Here is a 19,944-nt window from a genome sequence, read left to right as displayed (position 1 = left end):
TTTGGCAGCCGGGGGGGTTAATAATGGAAAGTGGGACTCAAAATGCCTTCAGGGAGCCTGATTCTGTCAGGGAACTGGCTCTGTGATGGGTCTTGGATTGCAGGGCTGGGGCTGGTGCATGCTGAGATGAGAATGAAGTAAGGTTCCTGAAGGAGAGGAAAGAGGCACCCAAGGCAGGGATGAATGTGGGGAATTCTATTGACTGAGCTTACACTAGAGATCCAGCAGCAGTGAGAGCAAGCTGAGTGTCGCTCAGATTCAGATTTGGAGGGAAGAATTGGGTTTACTGAGAAGTCTGTGAGTTATGGGAGAGCTCCTGTCTTAGAGTTTATAGCAACAACTGCAGTTTCCACCATACAGGGGAAGAGAGAGAGAGAGAGAGAGAGAGAGAGAGAGAGAGAGAGAGAGAGAGAGAGAGAGAGAGAGAGAGAGAATCCTTATGGAAGAGGGGAAAGATTGAATGTTCAGGAATACCTCCCAGTTTTCATTGCTAGGATCCCCCCACACCTTTTATTCAACATATATTTATATAAAGCCCACTGTGATCCAGGTGTTGTCTTAGGCCCTTTGTGTTCAGCTTCCAAAGGGTACTGTCTTGATATAGGGATTCACACCTATGTTATGAAGAGCACAGGGAAGCCTCCTCCACCAGCACCCTTAGGATTGTGTGGGGAAAGATGTGTTCATTTATAGTCTGAGGGCCAAGGGAGATCCATATTCTAGGAGACAAAAGTAGAAGTCTCAATAATGCTAGAAATCTTTTTCTTACCCTCTCCTCTTTTTCCAGAAACAGATCTCTTTATTATTTCCCCCCTGAATCATTTTAACATTTGTTGAGAACCTACTATGTTCTAGGCCTCACAGTAGGCACATTTGCACACTTTATATAATTTTATCTTCACACTTTGTGATGGATATTTTCCCCATGTTACAAGAGAAGAAATTAAAGTTCAGGTAGATTAAATAATAATCACAGTGATAAGTCCAGAAAAAGACATGGAGATCTTTTTGTGTGTTTGTGTGGTGTGTGTGTGTGTGTGTGTGTGTGTGTATGTGTATGTATGTGGTGTGGGGGGGTACCAGGGATTGAACCCAGGGGCGCCTAACCATTGAGCCACATCCACAGCTCTTTTTAAAGACAGGGTCTCACTAGGCTGCTTAGGGCCTCAGTAAGTTGCTGAGGCTGACTTTGAACCTGCAATCCTCCTGCCTCAGCCCTCCTGAGCCGCTGAGATTACAGTCATGTGCCACCATGCCTGGTCAGAACCCCAAACTTTTTAAACTACTGAGTCCTTGCTGAGCCCATATAATGGAAAATACGTTGGCCTAGAAGGCCTACAATGCTCCTAGGAGGTGTAGTATGTGTTTTAGTTAGGGAACCCTAACTATAATATGGTAACATAATAACATTTATCATAAAGGTAACATTTATTGAGCTCTTACTATACAGCAGTGTGCTAAGTGCTTTTTAAATAGATTATTTTATTTAATCCTCACAATAATCCTATGAGACCATTATTGGTTTTTTGTGTGTGATACTGGGGAATGTTCTCAGGGACACTCTACCAACAAGCTACATCCCCAGTCTTTTTTATTTATTTATTTTATTTTGAGACAGGGTTTTACTAAGTTGCCAAGACTGTCCTCAAATTTATAATCCTCCTGCCTCAGTCTCCTGACTATCTGGGATTATAGATATGTTACTGTATCTAGTTGATTGTTATTGTTTTTACTCCCTTTTTGCTGATGAGCTAACTGAGGGTCAGAGAGGTGAAGTAATTTTCCTAGATCAGAGAACTAGTAAATGGGGGACTTAGTCTTTGAACCCAAGCAGCCTGACTCTGGAGGTCCTGATTTTCACAGCTATGTTATACATAAAAAGAGACCAGGCAGGATTTGCTTAGGTTCAAATAATGACTATGGAAAGGAGGTCAGAGAAAGATGAGGTTCCCTGAAGATAAGAGAGGAGGGAGCATTTCCAGGAATGGAAAAAGCAAACAAAATCCTTGCTACAGTGGAGGGTTTGTAGTCCTGGAGGTTGGAGATTCTAGAAGTTTTACATTTCTTTTTTCTTTCCTTGGTCAGAGGGTCAAGGCTTCTAAGACTGGGAGGTTATAGGCTGGTGTGTGGAAGGTGTTCCATAAGCTCATACCTGCTGCCCTCTTCTTGCATTGTAGTGTTTCACCTGTCTCGGAAGGTAACATCTCTGGTACCTGAGAGCTGCCTGCTGATTTTGCTGGGCCTGGTACTAGGGGGCATTGTCTTGGCGGTGGCCAAGAAAGCTGAGTACCAGTTGGAGCCGGGTACCTTCTTCCTCTTCCTGCTGCCTCCTATTGTGCTGGACTCAGGCTATTTCATGCCTAGTCGGCTGTTCTTTGACAACTTGGGTGCCATCCTCACCTATGCTGTAGTGGGCACACTCTGGAATGCCTTCACAACAGGCGCTGCTCTCTGGGGCCTGCAGCAGGCTGGACTTGTGGGTGAGTGACCCCTTACTTACTGTGTATTAGGCACTGGCTAAATAAAGGACTTTTGTTTTAAACTTTAAAAAGATTTTAAAAATTTGGGTATGTTATAATTATGTGTAAGAGTAGAATCCATCATTACATATTTATACACACACAATAAATAAAGAACTTTTTGAGGTGCATATTGTTATTTCCAGTTTGTCCTGGGCTGGCAGAGGGAGGTTTTGTCAGACCCATTACCTCTCTTCTCTGTCCTCCATTTCTGAAAGTCCCATGCTGGCAAGAACCATGCTATAGGAGAGCCATCTTAGGCCCCTCCCACCTAAAGTATAAGGCAACTCTCCAGATGGGCTTCAACCCTCATTTAATTCCCTTCAAGTCTGCACTTCTGCAGCATGATAACTGAGCAGGGACCTGGCTTCTAGCTATGTGTGGACTACTGAGCTGGGGGAGCCTGCATTGCCACTCAGTTGTCTCCTGTCCTGTTACCACACTGCCACTTGCCAGGCTTACTTCCCTGAGACACAGCTCACCATTCCTGCAAGGGCTTACTGTCCTGACTCTACTCAGGCCATGTCAGTGTGGTTTCCTGTTTTTATTATTATTTTTAATAAATATGTGTACATCCATAAAATGCCAAACACTATGCTGGGCATGCTTTTCTTACTTACCCTATTGACTCTTTGTAGCAAACTTATTGGGGTATAATTTGTCCCATTTAATGGAATAGAAAGTAGAGTCCCGTAAATTCATTTGATATCAGGTTCAAGGTTAGCGGAAGTCCAAGGTTAGCCTCCATTTTACTGAGGCTTTTTGCCTTTAGGCCCTCCCATGTTCCCTTCTTCATTTCCTGAGCAAAGAAATCCATTCGATCCTGATGTTGATAATTCAGACTTCTTCCAAAGTAAAAGGAGATGTTTGCAGTTCGCAGCTGGGGACTCCAACCTGATTTTTCTAATAAGATAGTGAGCTATTTGGGAGAGGAAGGGAAGAGAGCACATCAGATCCTAGTTATAGTAGTAATTTTAATAATAGTAATAGTTACTGGATGCTTACTGTGTATTAGGCACTGGCTAAATAAAGGACTTTTGTTTTAAACTTTAAAAAGATTTTAAAAATTTGGGTATGTTATAATTATGTGTAAGAGTAGAATCCATCATTACATATTTATACACACCCAATAAATAAAGAACTTTTTGAGGTGCATATTGTTATTTCCAGTTTGTCCATGGGAAAACCGAGGCTCACAGAGATTGACATGTTCATGCACCACCTGTGGGACTTTTCTGTCCTCCTCTTGCTAAGAACTTAAGTGTCACCTCCCTTTGGCTGAGAACTGCAGAAGTGTAAGAAAGCTCTTTTCTGTTATCCTCCCTAGCAAAGCCAGTCAGCAGCTAATTCCCATTTGCTGGGAGCTATTATTACTATTGCTGCAGTTTTTATTATCAGTGCCACCTTAGTTTTTCAGGTTACACAGAGCCTTTTTAACAATCTCCTGGGTTGGTTTTTACAGCCATTTTGTGAGATGGGTAGATGAGGAGACATGGCTAATAGAAGTCATGTGACAGTGACATAGCCCATACCACACAGCTGATGAGTGGCAAAGCCAGGCCTTGGGAATAGGCAGTTTGGCTCAAGTCCCCTGACCTGCAGGCCAATGCTCTCCTCACCTTCCCAAGTCCTCTTTGGGCTTCCTGTTTTATCAGTGAGGTTAGCATCTGGTCTGCTCCAGTGATTGCCACATGAGTTGGGGGCATCTTCATCAATTACTGGTCTGTCTCCTGTCTCTCCCTTGATAGCCCCTAGGGTGCAGGCTGGCCTGCTGGATTTCCTGCTGTTTGGGAGCCTCATCTCAGCAGTGGACCCTGTGGCTGTACTGGCTGTCTTTGAGGAGGTGCACGTCAATGAGACTCTCTTTATCATCGTCTTTGGGGAGTCCCTACTCAATGATGCAGTCACCGTGGTGAGAGTTCTCAGCAGGCTGATATCCCCTGACCTCAGGCTGCCAACTTCTGACTAGCAGGGCATCTAAGCAGGCTCAGACCCTTCCTTCTGGTACCCTTGGGAAGAAAGAGGTCTCAGCTTTCCCCCTCTCCCAGGGGCCCAAGTTGCTGCCTCCCTCTCACTTGCTCCTGAATTTCCTCTTTTCACTTAGGTGCTGTACAAGGTCTGCAACTCCTTCGTGGAGATGGGCTCTGCCAATGTGCAGGTCACTGACTACCTGAAAGGAGTCGGTCAGTATTTCCCCCTCTCTGCCTCCCCCAGGTTGCTGAGTCCCACCCTCCTGGCAACAGGACAGCAGAGGCCTTTTGGGTTGCCTCATTTCTTACTCTCCTCTATGGAGAAATGGGGTCTGGGCAAGGCTAGCCCTGGGATCCTGAGCCCTGGGGAGTGTGGTGGGTATCCTCTTCCACTTCCTGCCAGGCAGCACTCTTGTCAGCCTTGGGAGGGTCTGGGCCAGGGGTCATGCTGATAACCCACTCCTCCCCCAGCCTCCCTGTTTGTGGTCAGTCTGGGCGGGGCAGCCGTGGGCTTAGTCTTTGCCTTCCTCCTGGCCCTGACCACACGCTTCACCAAGCGGGTCCGCATCATCGAGCCGCTGCTGGTCTTCCTCCTCGCCTATGCAGCCTACCTCACTGCTGAAATGGCCTCACTCTCTGCCATTCTTGCGTGAGTCCTGGGAGCCTTGCAGGCAGGCAGCTGGGAGGGGGCACTGGTGATGGTTGCCTCTCAGATGGACAGAAATGGGACCCTGAGCAGTTTGTAGGCTTTCTTGAGCCCTCATGTATTGGTTCCTCAGTCTCCCTTGGAGAGATAGTAAACCTCAGATAATCCTCCAAATCTGTCTGGGTACCCAAAACTGGGTACTCCAGGGTCCACTCTTCCTCTGACTTCAAGGCCTGGGACCACTGGCTATGGTGACCACAGTGCTCCAAAAGATGCTTCAGAGTCTGCTAGTAGGAGCATGTTTCTCCTCATTTCCTCTCCTGGAGGTACCATGTGGAAGCCTGGAGATCTATACTCCCAGGACCACCACTGACTTGCAGTGTCCATGCCTTCCTAGGTTTTGCCTCTGAGTCTGACACCCTGTATTGGACAATGCCCACTCTTGCAGCATGCTCAAACCCTGGAGGCTGAGTCTCCTGGAACTCCTTCTCACTTATTCTGTCTCTCCATTTCTCTCCCAGGGTGACCATGTGTGGCCTGGGCTGTAAGAAGTATGTGGAGGCCAACATCTCCCATAAGTCACGCACAGCTGTTAAATACACAATGAAGACCCTTGCCAGTTGTGCTGAGACTGTCATCTTCATGCTGCTTGGCATCTCCGCTGTGGACTCTTCTAAGTGGGCCTGGGACTCTGGGCTGGTGCTGGGCACTCTCTTCTTCATCCTGTTCTTCCGAGCCCTCGGTATTGCTGGCGCCCTCTGTTTCCCCACTTTCCTCCTTGTCTCCCCTCCCCTGGCAGGCTCATTCCCTAATCTGAGTCCACATCCTTGTCAATTCCTCAGCCTCCCCCTATTGCTCACATCTCCTAGTCCTTGCCAGACCTTAGCCCAGATACTTGGTGCCATCTACTCCCAGTGTCTTCCACTCCCAACACCTTGCTCCTGCTGGCCTCCCTCCTGCTGTAGGCGTAGTCCTGCAGACGTGGATGCTGAATCAGTTCCGGCTGGTCCCTCTGGACAAGATTGACCAGGTGGTGATGTCCTATGGGGGCCTGCGGGGGGCTGTGGCCTTTGCTCTCGTCATCCTGCTGGATAGGACCAAGGTCCCAGCCAAGGACTACTTTGTGGCCACCACTATTGTTGTGGTCTTCTTCACAGTCATTGTGCAGGTGGGAGTGCCCATGAGGCTGGTGGGGAAAGGGTCCAGTAGGCCCTGGGGAACTCTTGGAGCCTATGGGACAGGGACTCCTCCTCCTGTTGGCGGAAGTGGAAACCTAACTTAAAAGACCTTGAGTGCAGTGGAGTGGGGGGACAGAGCTAAGGCCTATCATGGGAAAGAGAAAGGCAGCAGGGAACTGATTAGGGCAGGGCTCACCTCCTGCCTGTCCATAGGGCTTGACCATCAAACCACTGGTCAAGTGGCTGAAGGTGAAGAGGAGTGAACATCACAAACCCACCCTGAACCAGGAGCTGCATGAGCACGTGGGTATCAGAACCCCAACCCTCCACCTGTCCCTTTCTCCCTTCTCCTATTTTGGCACAGTCCTGATCCAGTCCCCCTACCCACCCCCTTCTAGACTTTTGACCACATTCTGGCTGCAGTGGAGGACGTTGTGGGGCACCATGGCTACCACTACTGGAGGGACAGGTGAGGGAGCTGCCCCGAGGCTCCTTCAACAGCAGCAGCCCCACCAGTCAGGGAAGCATGGGGGGTGTGCCACCCTTCTAAGAAGGGACACAACCAGGTTCAGGCTAGGTGACTTCTGTCTGGAGCATTAGAGTAGTATTCCAGTGCTCAGGATAAGACAAGGCTCCCTAGTATGGCCCACCTGGCCCTGCATGATCTGGCACTTACCAGATTCCAGCCCCATCATGCTCTGCTATGTCTTCGATGGTCTTCCTGCTAATTACTTGGACCCTGTTAGAGCCTCAGGACCCAACAAGATCCCTGGGTCTGTCCAATGGGACCTTTGCACATGTTCTCTCTACTAGAACACTCCCTTGCTTCACTCTTAACCTAACTTCTGTTCATCCTTCAGATTTCACCATAAGCATCAATTCCTTAGGGAGGGTTTCCCTGGCCTCCCTGAGCAGGACAAATCCCTATCATATTCTATAATTATCCTTGTTAGTTCTTTCATGGTTGCAATTTTATAGTTATTAATAATAACTTTAATTAATGTCAGGCTTTCCCCAGCACTGTAAATTTTACAGAACAGGGACTAGCCTTGAGATTCTCCCTGGCTGAGACCCATTCCAAGAAAGCCAGGCCAGTGCTGGTGGTGTCCCTGCCCCGTCTGAGGAAGGGCCAGCCAGCCAGGCCTTGGGGATGGTACTCAGGGCTGGGCCTGGCATCTTCTATAGGTGGGAGCAGTTTGACAAGAAGTACCTGAGTCAGCTGCTGATGCGGCGGTCAGCCTACCGCATCCGGGACCAGATCTGGGATGTGTACTACAGACTCAATATCCGGGATGCCATCAGCTTCGTGGACCAGGTGGGCCAGTGAGTAGGTGAGCATATTGCCAACAGAGCAGGACAGAAAGGGGCAACAGGCAGGCTTGTTAGCTGGGAGTTTGGAGTTCCCAGCTAGATCCATAGTCTTATGAAGTGGCAGAATTAAGCCTGAACTGGTACTGACATTCAGAGTCTGGCAAGCAGTATAGAAAGATGGGAAACATCTGGACAATGGAGTCAGCAGATGTAGTTCAACTATTATCACAGGTGTGTAACCTTTGGTAAACCACTTATGTCTGAGCCTATTTCCTCAGTCATAAGAAAGCAGAAATAAGCTATGTCAGATTTTATGGATTCAACATATAAAGTGTTACTACAGTATCTAGCACATCAAAAGAGCAAAAGAAATAATTAACTATTTTTGTTCTCTTTATTATCCTCTGACGCTCTGGGCCACCTGCCATCTGATTGCTGTCTGACTTTGGTCTTGACCTCTGCAGGGAGGCCATGTGTTGTCCTCCACAGGCCTCACTCTGCCCTCTATGCCCAGTCGCAATTCTGTGGCAGAGACCTCTGTCACCAACCTGCTGTGAGTCCATTGAAGCCTCTTCCCCTTCCCCAAGCACTTCTCCACTGGGCCCTCTCTACAAATTCCTTCTGGGGAAGATTTTTCAGCACCTTTGCTTCTGTTCTTCCCCAAGCCTGTGCCTCCTGCCCCCTCCCTAGCACACATGTCCCTGCCTCCTGCAGGAGGGAGAGTGGCAGTGGAGCGTGTCTGGATCTGCAGGTGATTGATACGGTACGCAGCGGCCGGGACCGTGAGGATGCTGTGATGCATCATCTGCTCTGTGGAGGCCTCTACAAGCCACGCCGCAGGGTGAGAGCAGGCAGGACATAAGAGGTCCAGGGGCTGGGTGGGGGTGATCTTGGGAGGTATGACTGAAGTTCAAGAGGCAGTTGGTGCCAGATTGTGGTAAGCTATAAATGCTCAGTTGAAGAGTGTTGCCAATGGGGTTTCATCCTGTTGGCAATAGGAAACCTTGGCTTGTTGATTTGGAGGAAGGATTGGCCTTCTCTGGTAGCACAGTGCAGATCAGAGGGTGCAAGTTGAAAGCTGGAGACCCAGTAGGGAAGCTGGAGAGAAATACTTCAGATTCAAGCTAGGTGGTGGGAGGAAGAGGAGCACAAAGGACCTGAGGATTGGCCATGAGGGGAGAGGAGGAACTGGTTAGGGGGCCATCTGAGGGTTCTTGGAGAATAGTGGTCACAGAAGCAAAGGTGTTGAGGAAGCTTTTGGGATCAGCATGGGGGAGGCAGACATGTTTTAGGAAACATGAGTTCATTCAACACAGATCATGAAACTTTAGGGCTGGAAAGGCCCAGCCCACACAGGAGGGAATCTGTTGCAACCCCACAAGGGGGCAGCAAGCCATTATTTCAAACCTTTTAAAATAGGAAGTTAGCTGCCACCATCCTGGTCAGGTTTTTTTTTTTTTAATCATATTTTTTAGTTGTTGATGGACCTTTATTTTATTCATTTATTTATATGTGGTGCTGAGAATTGAACCCAGTGCCTCACATATGTGAGGTAAGCACTCTACCACTGAGCCACAACCCCAGCCCATCTCTGGCAGTTTTAACAGGCAAGGTTCTTTAGACCAGTGAGACAGAATTGACTTTCTTTTAACTTGCACCCACATCCTGATTTGACTAAGTATCTATGCTGAATAAGCTTCAAAGATTTCAAGACAGCTCTCTCCATATAGGCCCTCATGCCTCAAGCCATCATCTCCTACCTCTGGTGTGTCTTCTCTAGAGAAAGGGGACCCAGAATGGAAGGTGCTACTCTAACTCTGACTGACTATGGCAAGGCTGAGGGCGTTCTCACCTTTCTAGTTTTAAAACTTGCCATGGTCTTCCTGCAGTCCATGATCACTCAGGCTTTGGTTCACTATCTGGGGACCCCATATTGTTCTCAAAATCTGCCAGACCCCAGACCCCTGTGCCTTCCTTAATTAATGGCTGGCAAACACTGTCTTGTCTAATCTGTGGGCTTTATATTCTTCTTCTTTTTTTTTTTTTTTTTTTTTTTTTTTTTTTTTTTTTTTTGGTGGTGGGTACTCAGGATTGAACTGAGGGACATTTTAGCACTAAGTTACATCCTTAGTCCTTTTTATGTTTTATTTTGGGACAGGGTCTTGCTAAATTCTGAGAGTTTCACTAAGTTGTTGTGACTGGCTTTGAACTCGCAATCCTCTTACCTCAGTCTCCCAAATAGCTGGAATTACAGCTGTGCGTCACCGTACCCATAGGTTTATATTCTTTTAACATTTTTTCTTGTGCATAATTTCAGTAGAGATAAGAATTCTCATTTATCCATTACCCACCTCTAATAATTATGGATGCATAATAAATTTTGTTACATTCTGTAGCTTCATCACACCCTGCCCATTTTTTTTAATCAGTGCATTATAAATTATATATAATAGTTGAGATAATTTTGACAAGATCATACGTGCATGGAATTTGATTTACTCCATTTCAAGCCCCTGTGTTTCCGCCTTTCTCTTTCCTCCTCCCTCCCCCTAATCACCTTCCTCCTTTCCTCTATTCTACCATTCTACTGGTCTTCCTTCCGCTTTATTTTTATTTTTTGAAGGAAAGACCCTTAATTTTTTTTAAGATATTGATGGATCTTTATTTTGTTCATTTATTTATATGTGGTGCTGAGAATCAAACCCAGTGCCTCACATGTGCTAGGCAAGCGCTCTACCACCGAGCCACAACCCCAGCCCCTCATTTTATTTAATTAATTAATTAATTAATTAAAGCCCAGTGGCGCTTCACTACTGAGCCACATCCCCAGTCCTTTTAAAATTTTTTTGAACTCAGGGCCTTGTGCATGCTAGGCAAGCACTCTACCAACTGAGCTAAATCCCCAGCCCTCATTTTATTTTTGATTGGTGCTTTATAGATATACATAAAGGTAGAATTGACTGGTATATTTATACATGCATATAGTGTGATTTTGTTAAAATCACTCTGCATATTTCCTCCTCTTTCCCATCCCTTCTCCCTCCCTCTAAATCTCCTTTTTCTGTTCCACTGATCTTCCCCCTTATTTTGCTTTAGATTCAGCATATAAGAGAAAACATTCCACCATTGATTTTCTGAATCTGGCTTATTTCATGTAGCATGAGGTTCTCCATTTTATCCGCTCACTGTCACATGCCATAATTTCATTCTTTTTTATAGCTAAGTAAACTCCACTGTGTATATATACCACATTTCCTTAATACATTCATCTATTGATGGGCATCTGGGCTGGTTCCATAACTTGGCTACTGTGGATTGTGTTGATGTAAACACTGACGTGACTCTTATCACTATAATGCTGATTTCCTTTGGACAAATACTGAGGAGTAGGATACGGGGATCATATGGTGGTTCCATCCTAGTTTTGGTGGGGAATTGCCATACTGCTTTCCTTCCACACTTTTATCTTTTTTGGGGGGAGGCGGTAGTTACTGGACATTAAACCCAGTGGCGCTTCACCACTGAGCCACATCCCTAGTCCTTTTAAAATTTTTTTCTTATTTTGAGACAGGGTCTCACTAAGTTGCTGAGACTGGCCTTGAACTTGTGCTTCTCCTACCTCAGTCTCTCGAGTCACTGGGATTACAGGCATATGCCACTGCACCCAGTGAACACTTTCATCTTAAAACTTCAGACATCATATCACATAATCTCTAAATATTTCAGTTTGTATCTTTAGTTGGCAAGCAATATTTTAAAAAATAAATCATAGTACTATTATCACAAAAATGACAATTCCTTCTTATATCAAACAGTGTTCAATAAATATCTTTTTCTAGCTGGTTTCTTCAAATCAGGATCCAAATGAAGTCCAAAATTTGTACTTGGGAAATATATCTCTTCATTAAAAAAAAAAAAACACTAAAATAGTTTCTTCTTCCTCTTCTTTCTCCCTTGGTATTTATGTATTGAAGAAACTAGATACTTTATCTTAGAGAATTTTCTAGATTTTGATGATTATATTCTAATGGTGATAGTTAACATGCTCCTCTATCCCTTTGGTCATTACATCTTGAGGCCTGATAAGATTCAGAGACATTCAGTTGGTATGCCATGTACTTCTTATTGTATTACATTAGTATATAATGATATACATAATGTGTATGTGTGTGTGTGTCTAGATTGTTTAAAGGGTTCAGTCTAATTAGTTCTCATGCAGTCAATTTAAAAAGAAGGAATAAATGTGTGCTTATCTTGTTAAATGTCATCTTATTTAATTTAGCCCATCATTCCATCGTTTGGATCCTATGTCTCCTCAGATTCATATCATCTGAAAATTTGCTAAGCTTGTTAATTTTTTACTCATCCAAATCAACATAAAAATGGTGAACAGAATAGAGCTGAGGACAAAGCCCTGTGGCATGCTACTAAAGACTTTCCTCCAGACTGACATGGATCAAGCATTTTTGGGGTATGGTTACTCAACCAGTCCTGAATCCACTTAGTTATACAACACAATCCATAATTCCTCATGTTCTTCCTAGAAATATCATTAGAGAGAGAGACAGAAGCATCCAAGAGGCAGCTAGAAAGATAAAGTTATCATTGAAGAGGGAGATGAGGACTGGAGAGAAAGATTTCGTAGCAGTCTATATCAGAAGTTTCTTTGTCTAGCTATATGAGAATCCCCCAGGAAGCTTGCTCAATTATTCCTGGCTTTACTTTCTGGAGATTCTGATTCTGTAGTATAGAGTGGGATTAAAAGTCTGTGTTCTTAACAAGTGATTCAGATGTAACTAGTCTTAAAGCTGGTGTTTGGAAACTACAGACTATCATTGGGATAGTCAAAGTCGAGAGAATGAGTAAGTTCTCCGGGAAGAGAGTTTGGAGGCAAGAGAAGATAATACTGAGGAATGCACTTGGAAGAAAGGGATAGAGAACCAGCAAAGGAGAAAAAAGGAACTCTTGGAGTAGCAGTAGCAGATGTTTCAGGCCTGGGGCAAGGAGAGCAGGACGTTGCACCAAGGCCTGGCTGGTGCCTAGGCAGAATGAGGGAAAGTGTCAGAATCAAATTATAGGTCTGGCAATAAAAGGGAGGCAGTGACGCTAATGGAAAGGCTTTCTTCAAGGAGGCACGGGCAGGAGCTTTACCAAAAGAAGAGAAGAAGTGAGCAGTGGCAAGGGAAGGAGTGAAAATGCAGGAGAGTGGAGAAACTATAGTGAGTACTGATGGAGGCAGGAAGGAGTGAATTGAGCAAAGCCAAGGCCAGGGATGGGGAGTGATAAGACCCCTTCACCCCCAGGAGAGAGAGAGAAAGAGGGGGGCATCTCTGTGCACATAGGTCAAAGAGGGCAGAGATGGGAGACTTAAAGGAAGCTCTCAGAACTGATTTGGGGAAGCAGAAAATAAGAGTGATAGGAAAGGGAGCAGATGGGGTATGAGGCAAGATGGGTGATTTGGGACACTTGGCAGTACTTTGGGGGATTACCTACCATGAGATATTGGAAATGTGACTAAGATGCTGAAGACAGAGACAGAGGTAGGCTGCCTGAGAGCACAGTAGGCTTGGATCTTTTTAAGAGTTTTAAACAGAGATGAAGGGGATGACTCTGAAGTAGATAGCTGTTGGAATTGAAAGGGTCCAGGGTGTCAGAGGAGATAGTTATGAATGCCTCAAATGCATTCTGGGTCTCATGATGGTTGTTGTGGAAATAGCTAGCTGGAAAGTTCAGCTGGAGAAGGGATCCTGTGTAGTTAGAAGGGGCCAGGTTAGCCATAGATATATGAGCCACATTCAGATAAATGTATATACAAAGAAGGAAATGGCCCCTGTAGTCTTGTAGTAGGCCCAGGGAATAAGACAGTGCCTTCAGTCACTTCAATTCAGGGAAAAGGGCAGCAGGGGATGGGGAAAAACAGATTTGGTAGAATCGATTCTAGGATAAAGGGAAGTTTTCCTACAGTGAACTAGAATACAGTCTCTGGATGAGTTCCCATGATACTGTTTTGTTTTAATCCATAGCTAGTTCTGGAAAAGTTGGGCTGGCAGAACCTGTGGTGAACATGTTGGGACTATGGCCTGGGGTTCCTGTGGGAGGCCAAGGCATCCAGCCTCATGGCAGGGTGGGGCTGTCATTGCCAGTACAAAGCCAGCTGCAGCCGCCACTTCATCTCTGAGGATGCGCAGGAGCGGCAGGACAAGGAGATCTTCCAGCAGAACATGAAGCGGCGTCTGGAGTCCTTTAAGTCCACCAAGCACAACATCTGCTTCACTAAGAACAAGCCACGAACCCGCAAAGCCAGCCGCAAGAAGGCACGTCCTTTCTCTGGGAGTCCTCTTTGGACCTGGGCACACAATTTTGAGTCCCTGTGTGCTGGAATCTAGCATAAGGGAACCCCTAGTTGAATCATCCTCAGGGATTTGATGTCTAGCAGCTTGAGTTCCCTTTTAGATCCTCCTGGGGCCCTAGAGTAAGCGGAGGTCTTCAAAGGGGAAGCAGCCTCTTGGTTGTGTAGTCACTTGCTACCAGAGATGTAACAGCAGTGGAAAGGTAGATTCCTTGAGCAACTCCAGGAGCCCCTCAGTCAGCCCAGCAGATGCATCCAGACCCCTTGCTGGGGTATGGGTTACTCAAATTTCACACTCCTCTGGCTGGGCAATTAACAGGGATGGCAGAACCATGGACATTGACACAAATTCCCTCCCCTGCTGGGTTAGGAAGACTTGTCCTCCTGTTGACCCTACCAGAAGGCAGGGATGGGGTGCAGAGCCAGGGAAAGAAGCTCAGGGTTTCTCTCTTGGTCCTCAGAAGGATGGTGTGGCTAATGCTGAGGCTACAAATGGGAAACCTCCTCGAGACCTGGGCTTTCAGGACACAGGCAAGCAGGGAGTGGGGGTGGCTGGGTTCAAGGATGGAAGGGAGTTGGGAAGGGCAGGAATCATCTGCCAGAATCCTGAAGTGCACCTCTGGGTGCATTCAGCACCATGGACTGGGTTTCACCCATCAGGGACTAGAAGGGCACTCTTGCTTTCAATGTTTGAAAAGCTTAGTGTCCCATACGAAAAACTAGTTCCTTGTGGACAGAGTGTTAATGGACCTCCCAGCCCTTCTGGCACTCATGTTGTCAGTTGATGGTGAGATCTGGGGCCAAGAGGAAAGAGGAATTAGAAGGTGTGACCCTCACAGTCTCCTCCAAGGGCTTAGCTCCTTCTGGTTGCCTTCTCAGGCTCTGCAGTCTCCCTTCCCTTCCTCTCACTAGACCAGTGCCCAAAAGAGCCAGAGGAAAAAACAGGCACCACTGTAAATATAGACTCTGCCTGGGAGAACAGGAGCTGGTTTGGGGTTGCTGGGTTGCTCCCATCCCAACTCAGCTCTTGTGCCTATCCAGCTGCTGTGATACTAACTGTGGAGTCTGAGGAGGAAGAGGAGAGCGACAGTTCAGAGACAGAAAAGGAGGACGACGAGGGGATCATCTTTGTGGCTCGGGCCACCAGTGAGGTTCTCCAAGAGGGCAAATTCTCAGGTAATGGCTTCCTCACTGTCTCCCCTTCCCTTTGGAGCAAACTGATTTTCTTCTCTGCTTTCGTGGTGTCTGCTCCAGACAACTTCCTTTTCCTATTCACTATTTTAATCACCTACCAGCGTTTACTGAGCATCTCCTTTCTAAGAGAAAGTTGATATATATAATCTGGTTCAACCCTCACAACAACCAAGATGGAGAAACTGAGCTCATAGATCCTAAGGGACTTGTCATTTGTCCAGCATCACATGGCAGAACCAGAATTAGAACCTGACCTATATGACTACAAAACCTATAGCCTCTCAGTGCTATTCCTCCTTGAGAAGCATGAGGTGATAGCTAACCTAATAGCAGGCTCTGCTGTGAACCAGGCTCATCACACCTGCCCTCAGGTGGAGCCTAGAGTAAGGGTAGTGCCTAACCTGGGGGAGGAATCTGAATTCAACAAAATGGAATTAGTATAGATAAAAATGATATATGCATGTTTCTGCATGTGAAGATCAAATTCAATCATAATGCTAGGTATCACTGTTGGTTGGCTTAAGCATTGTCAGGTGACTTTTTAGATAGGTTTATTGCAGAAAATTTCAAAATATATAATGATAGAACAGGAGATTAAACTCCCATCTCTCTTTTTTTTTTGTGTGTGTGTGTGTGTGGTGCCAGGGATTGAACTCAAGGCCTTGTGCATGTGAGGCTAGCACTCTACCAAGTGAGTTATATCTCTGGCCCCTCCCATCTGTTCTTTACCCAGCTTTAGTACTGACTTATTCATAGCCACTCTTATTTCACTATTATCCTTACCTATGACCCTTGCTCCACTGGGTTCTTTTTTTGGTGGGGAGGTACAGGCATTGTACTCAGGGGCACTCAACCACTAAGCCATATCCCCAGCCCTATTTTGCATTTTATTTAGAGACAGGGTCTCACAGAGTTGCTTAGTGCCTCATTGGCACTAAGTTCTGAGGCTGGCTTTGAACTCTCGATCCTTCTGTCTTAGCCTCCCAAGCTGCAGGGATTATAGGTGTGCACCACCGTGCCTGGCTCCACTGGGTTCTTCTGGAGAAAATCTCAAGTATCATATCACTTTATCAATAAATATTTCAGCATAAAAATAGGGATTTTTTTTTAAAAATATAACCACAATGCCATTACCACATGTAAAATCTTTATCATCAAAGATTCTAGTCTGTGTTCAGATTTTCCTAATGGTCTTAATATTTTTTATAACAGTTTTGTGCAAATAGAAATCCAGGTAAGACCCACACATTTCATTTGGTGGATAAGTCCCTTTTATCCTTTAGTAGTGGTTCTCAAGGGTTGGGGTGTGAATAGATTTTGCATCCCTGAGGAGCTGTGGCCATGTCTGGAGACATGTTTGATTGTCACATCTTGAGTCATATGCCACTGTACCTGGCTTTGTTGTCTTTCTTTTCATTAGGCTAACATAAATCACTGGACTCAGATATTGTTTCCTGCTGTATCCATTAGCAAGTTACTCATTTGCCTTTTTTTTTCTGTCTTTTTTTTTTTTTCTTTTGGTATCAGGGATTGCATCCAGGGGCACTTTACCACTGAACTCCATCCTCAGCTCTTTTTATTTTTAATCTTGAGACAGGGTCTCACTAAGTTGCTGAGGGTCTCAGTAAGTTGTTGAGGCTGGCCTCAAACTTGCCATCCTCCTGCCTTACCTGGGATTACAGGAGTGTGCTACCATGCCCAGTTTATTCATTTGCCTTTCACTAAATGTTCTTGGCAGCTGTTGATCACTGCCAGATCCAACAATTCATAAGGGGGTCATATAATGGTGATATTCTGTATCTTTCTAAGTATGGGGGATTGAACCTGGGGGCACTCTATTTTGAGCTATGTCCTCAACCCTTTTTATTTTTGAGACAGGATCTCACTAAGTTGCTGAAGCTGATCTTGAACTTGTAATCCTTCTGCCCCAGTCTCCTAAGTAGTGGGGATTAAAGACATGTACCACCACAACCAGTTTCTATATTTTCATCTGCATTTAAAAAATATTTTTAGCTGTAGATGAACACATACCTTTATTTTAAATATTTATTTTTATATGGTGCTGAGGATTGAACCTAGAGCCTCACTCATGCTAGGTATGCGCTCCACCACTGAACCACAGCCCCAGCCCCTTTTTGTCTGCATTTGTTAGCAGGAATTCTTCTGTAAAACTTCCCCTAATCAATTATTTGGTTACTTTGAGGTACAGTCAAATGGGAAAGAATGGTTATATAAGTGCTTGATCCTTTCCTTTATCTCTCAGTCTTCAGACCAAGAGGTTGGTTCCCTAGCATCTTCTAAAGGTAAATACTGATGGTTTTTGTTGTTTGAGTATTTGGTTACCAAATTTTAATATTCCAGGTCTTTCAAGAGATAATTTAACTTTTATTTATATCAATATATTTTATAACATAATCAAGTTTTTTGGGGGTCTGCGGCTGTGACTCAGCAGTAGAGAGTTTGCCTCACATGTGTGAAGCACTGGGTTCAATCCTCAGCACTACGTATAAATAAATAAAATAAAGGTATTGTGTCCATCTATAACTAAAAATATTTTTTAAAAATTATAAATAGAACATTTTTTAAAAAAGTTTTTTGAGGGGGCGACTAGAAGTGCAGCTCCATGTAAAGCACTTACCTAGTATGTATGAGACCCTAGATTTGATCCCCATGGGGAACTTTATCAATGAACAGATACACACTGCACATCTCTTATGTGCAAGGGATCATACTTGACTTTGGAGAGCTCAGTTTTTCCTCAGTTTAGAATCTCAGACTTCCTGTAATTCAGCTGCCTGCACTTCTGGGATTCTCAGTTCCCATTCCTTATCTTGCCATCCCATTTGCAGCAGAGCTTCAGCCCACTTGTTAGGTTAGTATGAGATCACGATCCTTGGCTCTGGTCTTACGAAGGGCTGTGGTGAGTGCTCAAGCAGCATGCCCAGCAACAAAGCCTTTGGCCTAGAGACTCAGGGCCTTTCTCTCCCTGGCTGCCTGTCTCTCTCATGCTGGCTGGTTGGCCTGGGGCATGGCAGGGTGCAGTTCCTGAGGACTGGTGCTGCAGGTTTGGTTAGTGTGATGGGAGATGAGACTTTTCCTATCTGGTTCCTGCTTCCTCTACAGCAGCTACTTCCATTTGTTCAGTAATAGGTAACTCCTGAGCAACTGCTTTGTGCCCAGCCCTGTGGTAGCTGCTGGAAAGACAAGGGAGAGCAAGACATTCATTGAATAATTGCACAAATGGGTGTAATATGACAACCATGGAATGAATTTACTTATAAGAATATGCTTCTACTTGAGAAGGATTCCACTACACTGGTAATGAACTCACGTGTACTCTCTGTTCCCAGGAAGCCTTGAGATATGTCCTAGCCCACGCATCATCCCCCCCTCTCCAACCTGTGCAGAGAAGGAGCTACCCTGGAAGAGTGGGCAGGGGGACCTGGCAGTGTATGTGTCTTCAGAAACCACCAAGATTGTTCCTGTGGATATGCAGACGGGCTGGAACCAGAGCATTTCATCCCTGGAGAGCCTGGCTTCCCCTCCTTGTACCCAGGCCCCCACTCTAACCCGCCTGCCCCCCCATCCACTGGGTACTGAAGAGCCCCAGGCCCCTCTTGATCTGTCCTCTGATCCCCGCCCTAGCTTTGCCTTTCCCCCAAGCCTGGCCAAGGCTGGCCGATCTCGAAGTGAGAGCAGTGCTGATATCTCCCAGCAGCAGGAGCTACAGCCCCTCATGGGCCATAAGAACCACACCCATCTTAGCCCAGGCACTGCTAATTCCCACTGGTGCATTCAATTCAACAGAGGGGGGCGGCTGTAGCAGCCTCTCTGGGGAAGAGTAGGTGATAGAACCCCTGTGGGAAGTGTTCCCTAGGCAATGGGCAGAGGAGCTCACTCAGCCTGACATGGGGTCAAAAGGGTCTGGACTGAAGCAGCAACTGGGCTTCCTTGGGGATGGTCAGAAGGGTCTTCTGGGCTGGTCCTCACAGGGACCCTTCTCATCCCTGCTCCTAGCCATTTCAGTAATGGCTCAGTACTCTGTCCAAAGTTCTAGGGGCTGGGCCCAGTGACTTGTGTAGCTGATGTCCCTTCCCCAGGGGCCTTCCTGGGCTCACTGTAGGCAGCTAGCTGTTCCTGCCCCTAAAATAAGGGCATCATTCCTTTCCTGGCCTTTCCTGCCCTTTACCCTGTCCCCAGTACCAGGTCAGGGACAGTGCCCTGGCAGTAGGTTCAGTAAGGCTGGTCCTCAGAGGGACTGGGGTAGGAGAGGGAGCAGGCCTCAACCTTGGGCTTGGGTGCCCTATTGGGTGGCTACCCATAGTCAGTTGGGTTTTTTTTTAGGGTAGTGGGCATCTTTGCCTCTAATTCTTGCTTGAGGTCTTTCCCTTTGCTTCCAGGTGTTGGGATAATGGTTCTTCCTTTTCTAGGACCAGGGTGCTGGGCCGGGCTTCAGTTTAGGACTGCTTCTTAGCCTGGGTTCCTTTGGGGATCTACTACTATGGGCCCAAGTCTGGGACTTTCTGATCCTTGGATCTGGGTTTTCTGAGGAGGGGACACAGTGGCCTCTGGGCTCCCATGTCACCATCTCAACATTCCTCAAACAGGGAAGGAACCAGGTACTCCAGGGCTACTGCTCCATTGCTCCTGGGACTGAGATGCCTGGCTGCAGTGGTAGCCCGGGCTGACTGAGTAGCAAGTGACTTTCCTGGGGTTAGCCCCTGCCTTGTGTTTTGTACCTTGGACCTAAGATATATTAAAAAATCTCTCAGATGGA

General features: G+C 46.1%; 1 protein-coding gene across 5 annotated transcripts in view; it reads left to right on the top strand.

The window, feature by feature from the left end:
- The window catches only part of Slc9a5 (solute carrier family 9 member A5), a 23,373-nt gene extending 3,429 nt beyond the window's left edge, over positions 1–19,944 (top strand). For 2 of the 5 annotated variants that reach the window (XM_047527832.1, XM_047527830.1), the window contains exons 2-16: positions 2,178–2,480; positions 4,268–4,431; positions 4,624–4,702; positions 4,961–5,138; positions 5,657–5,877; positions 6,101–6,303; positions 6,527–6,616; positions 6,712–6,782; positions 7,499–7,628; positions 8,089–8,177; positions 8,339–8,465; positions 13,768–13,938; positions 14,435–14,504; positions 15,015–15,149; positions 18,518–19,944. In XM_047527832.1, the coding sequence (XP_047383788.1) occupies positions 2,357–2,480; positions 4,268–4,431; positions 4,624–4,702; positions 4,961–5,138; positions 5,657–5,877; positions 6,101–6,303; positions 6,527–6,616; positions 6,712–6,782; positions 7,499–7,628; positions 8,089–8,177; positions 8,339–8,465; positions 13,768–13,938; positions 14,435–14,504; positions 15,015–15,149; positions 18,518–18,990 (2,325 nt within the window). In that variant the 5' untranslated portion in view covers positions 2,178–2,356 and the 3' untranslated portion in view covers positions 18,991–19,944. Of the gene's footprint in view, positions 1–2,177; positions 2,481–4,267; positions 4,432–4,623; positions 4,703–4,960; positions 5,139–5,656; positions 5,878–6,100; positions 6,304–6,526; positions 6,617–6,711; positions 6,783–7,498; positions 7,629–8,088; positions 8,178–8,338; positions 8,466–13,767; positions 13,939–14,434; positions 14,505–15,014; positions 15,150–18,517 lie in introns of those variants that run through there. The other 3 variants (XM_047527833.1, XM_047527831.1, XM_047527834.1) reach the window with 3 other exon arrangements.

This window comes from Sciurus carolinensis, chromosome 16 (genome assembly GCF_902686445.1).
Source record: "Sciurus carolinensis chromosome 16, mSciCar1.2, whole genome shotgun sequence".
NCBI classification, from domain to species: Eukaryota; Metazoa; Chordata; class Mammalia; order Rodentia; family Sciuridae; genus Sciurus; species Sciurus carolinensis.
This window is presented reverse-complemented; position numbering and strand designations above follow the sequence as displayed.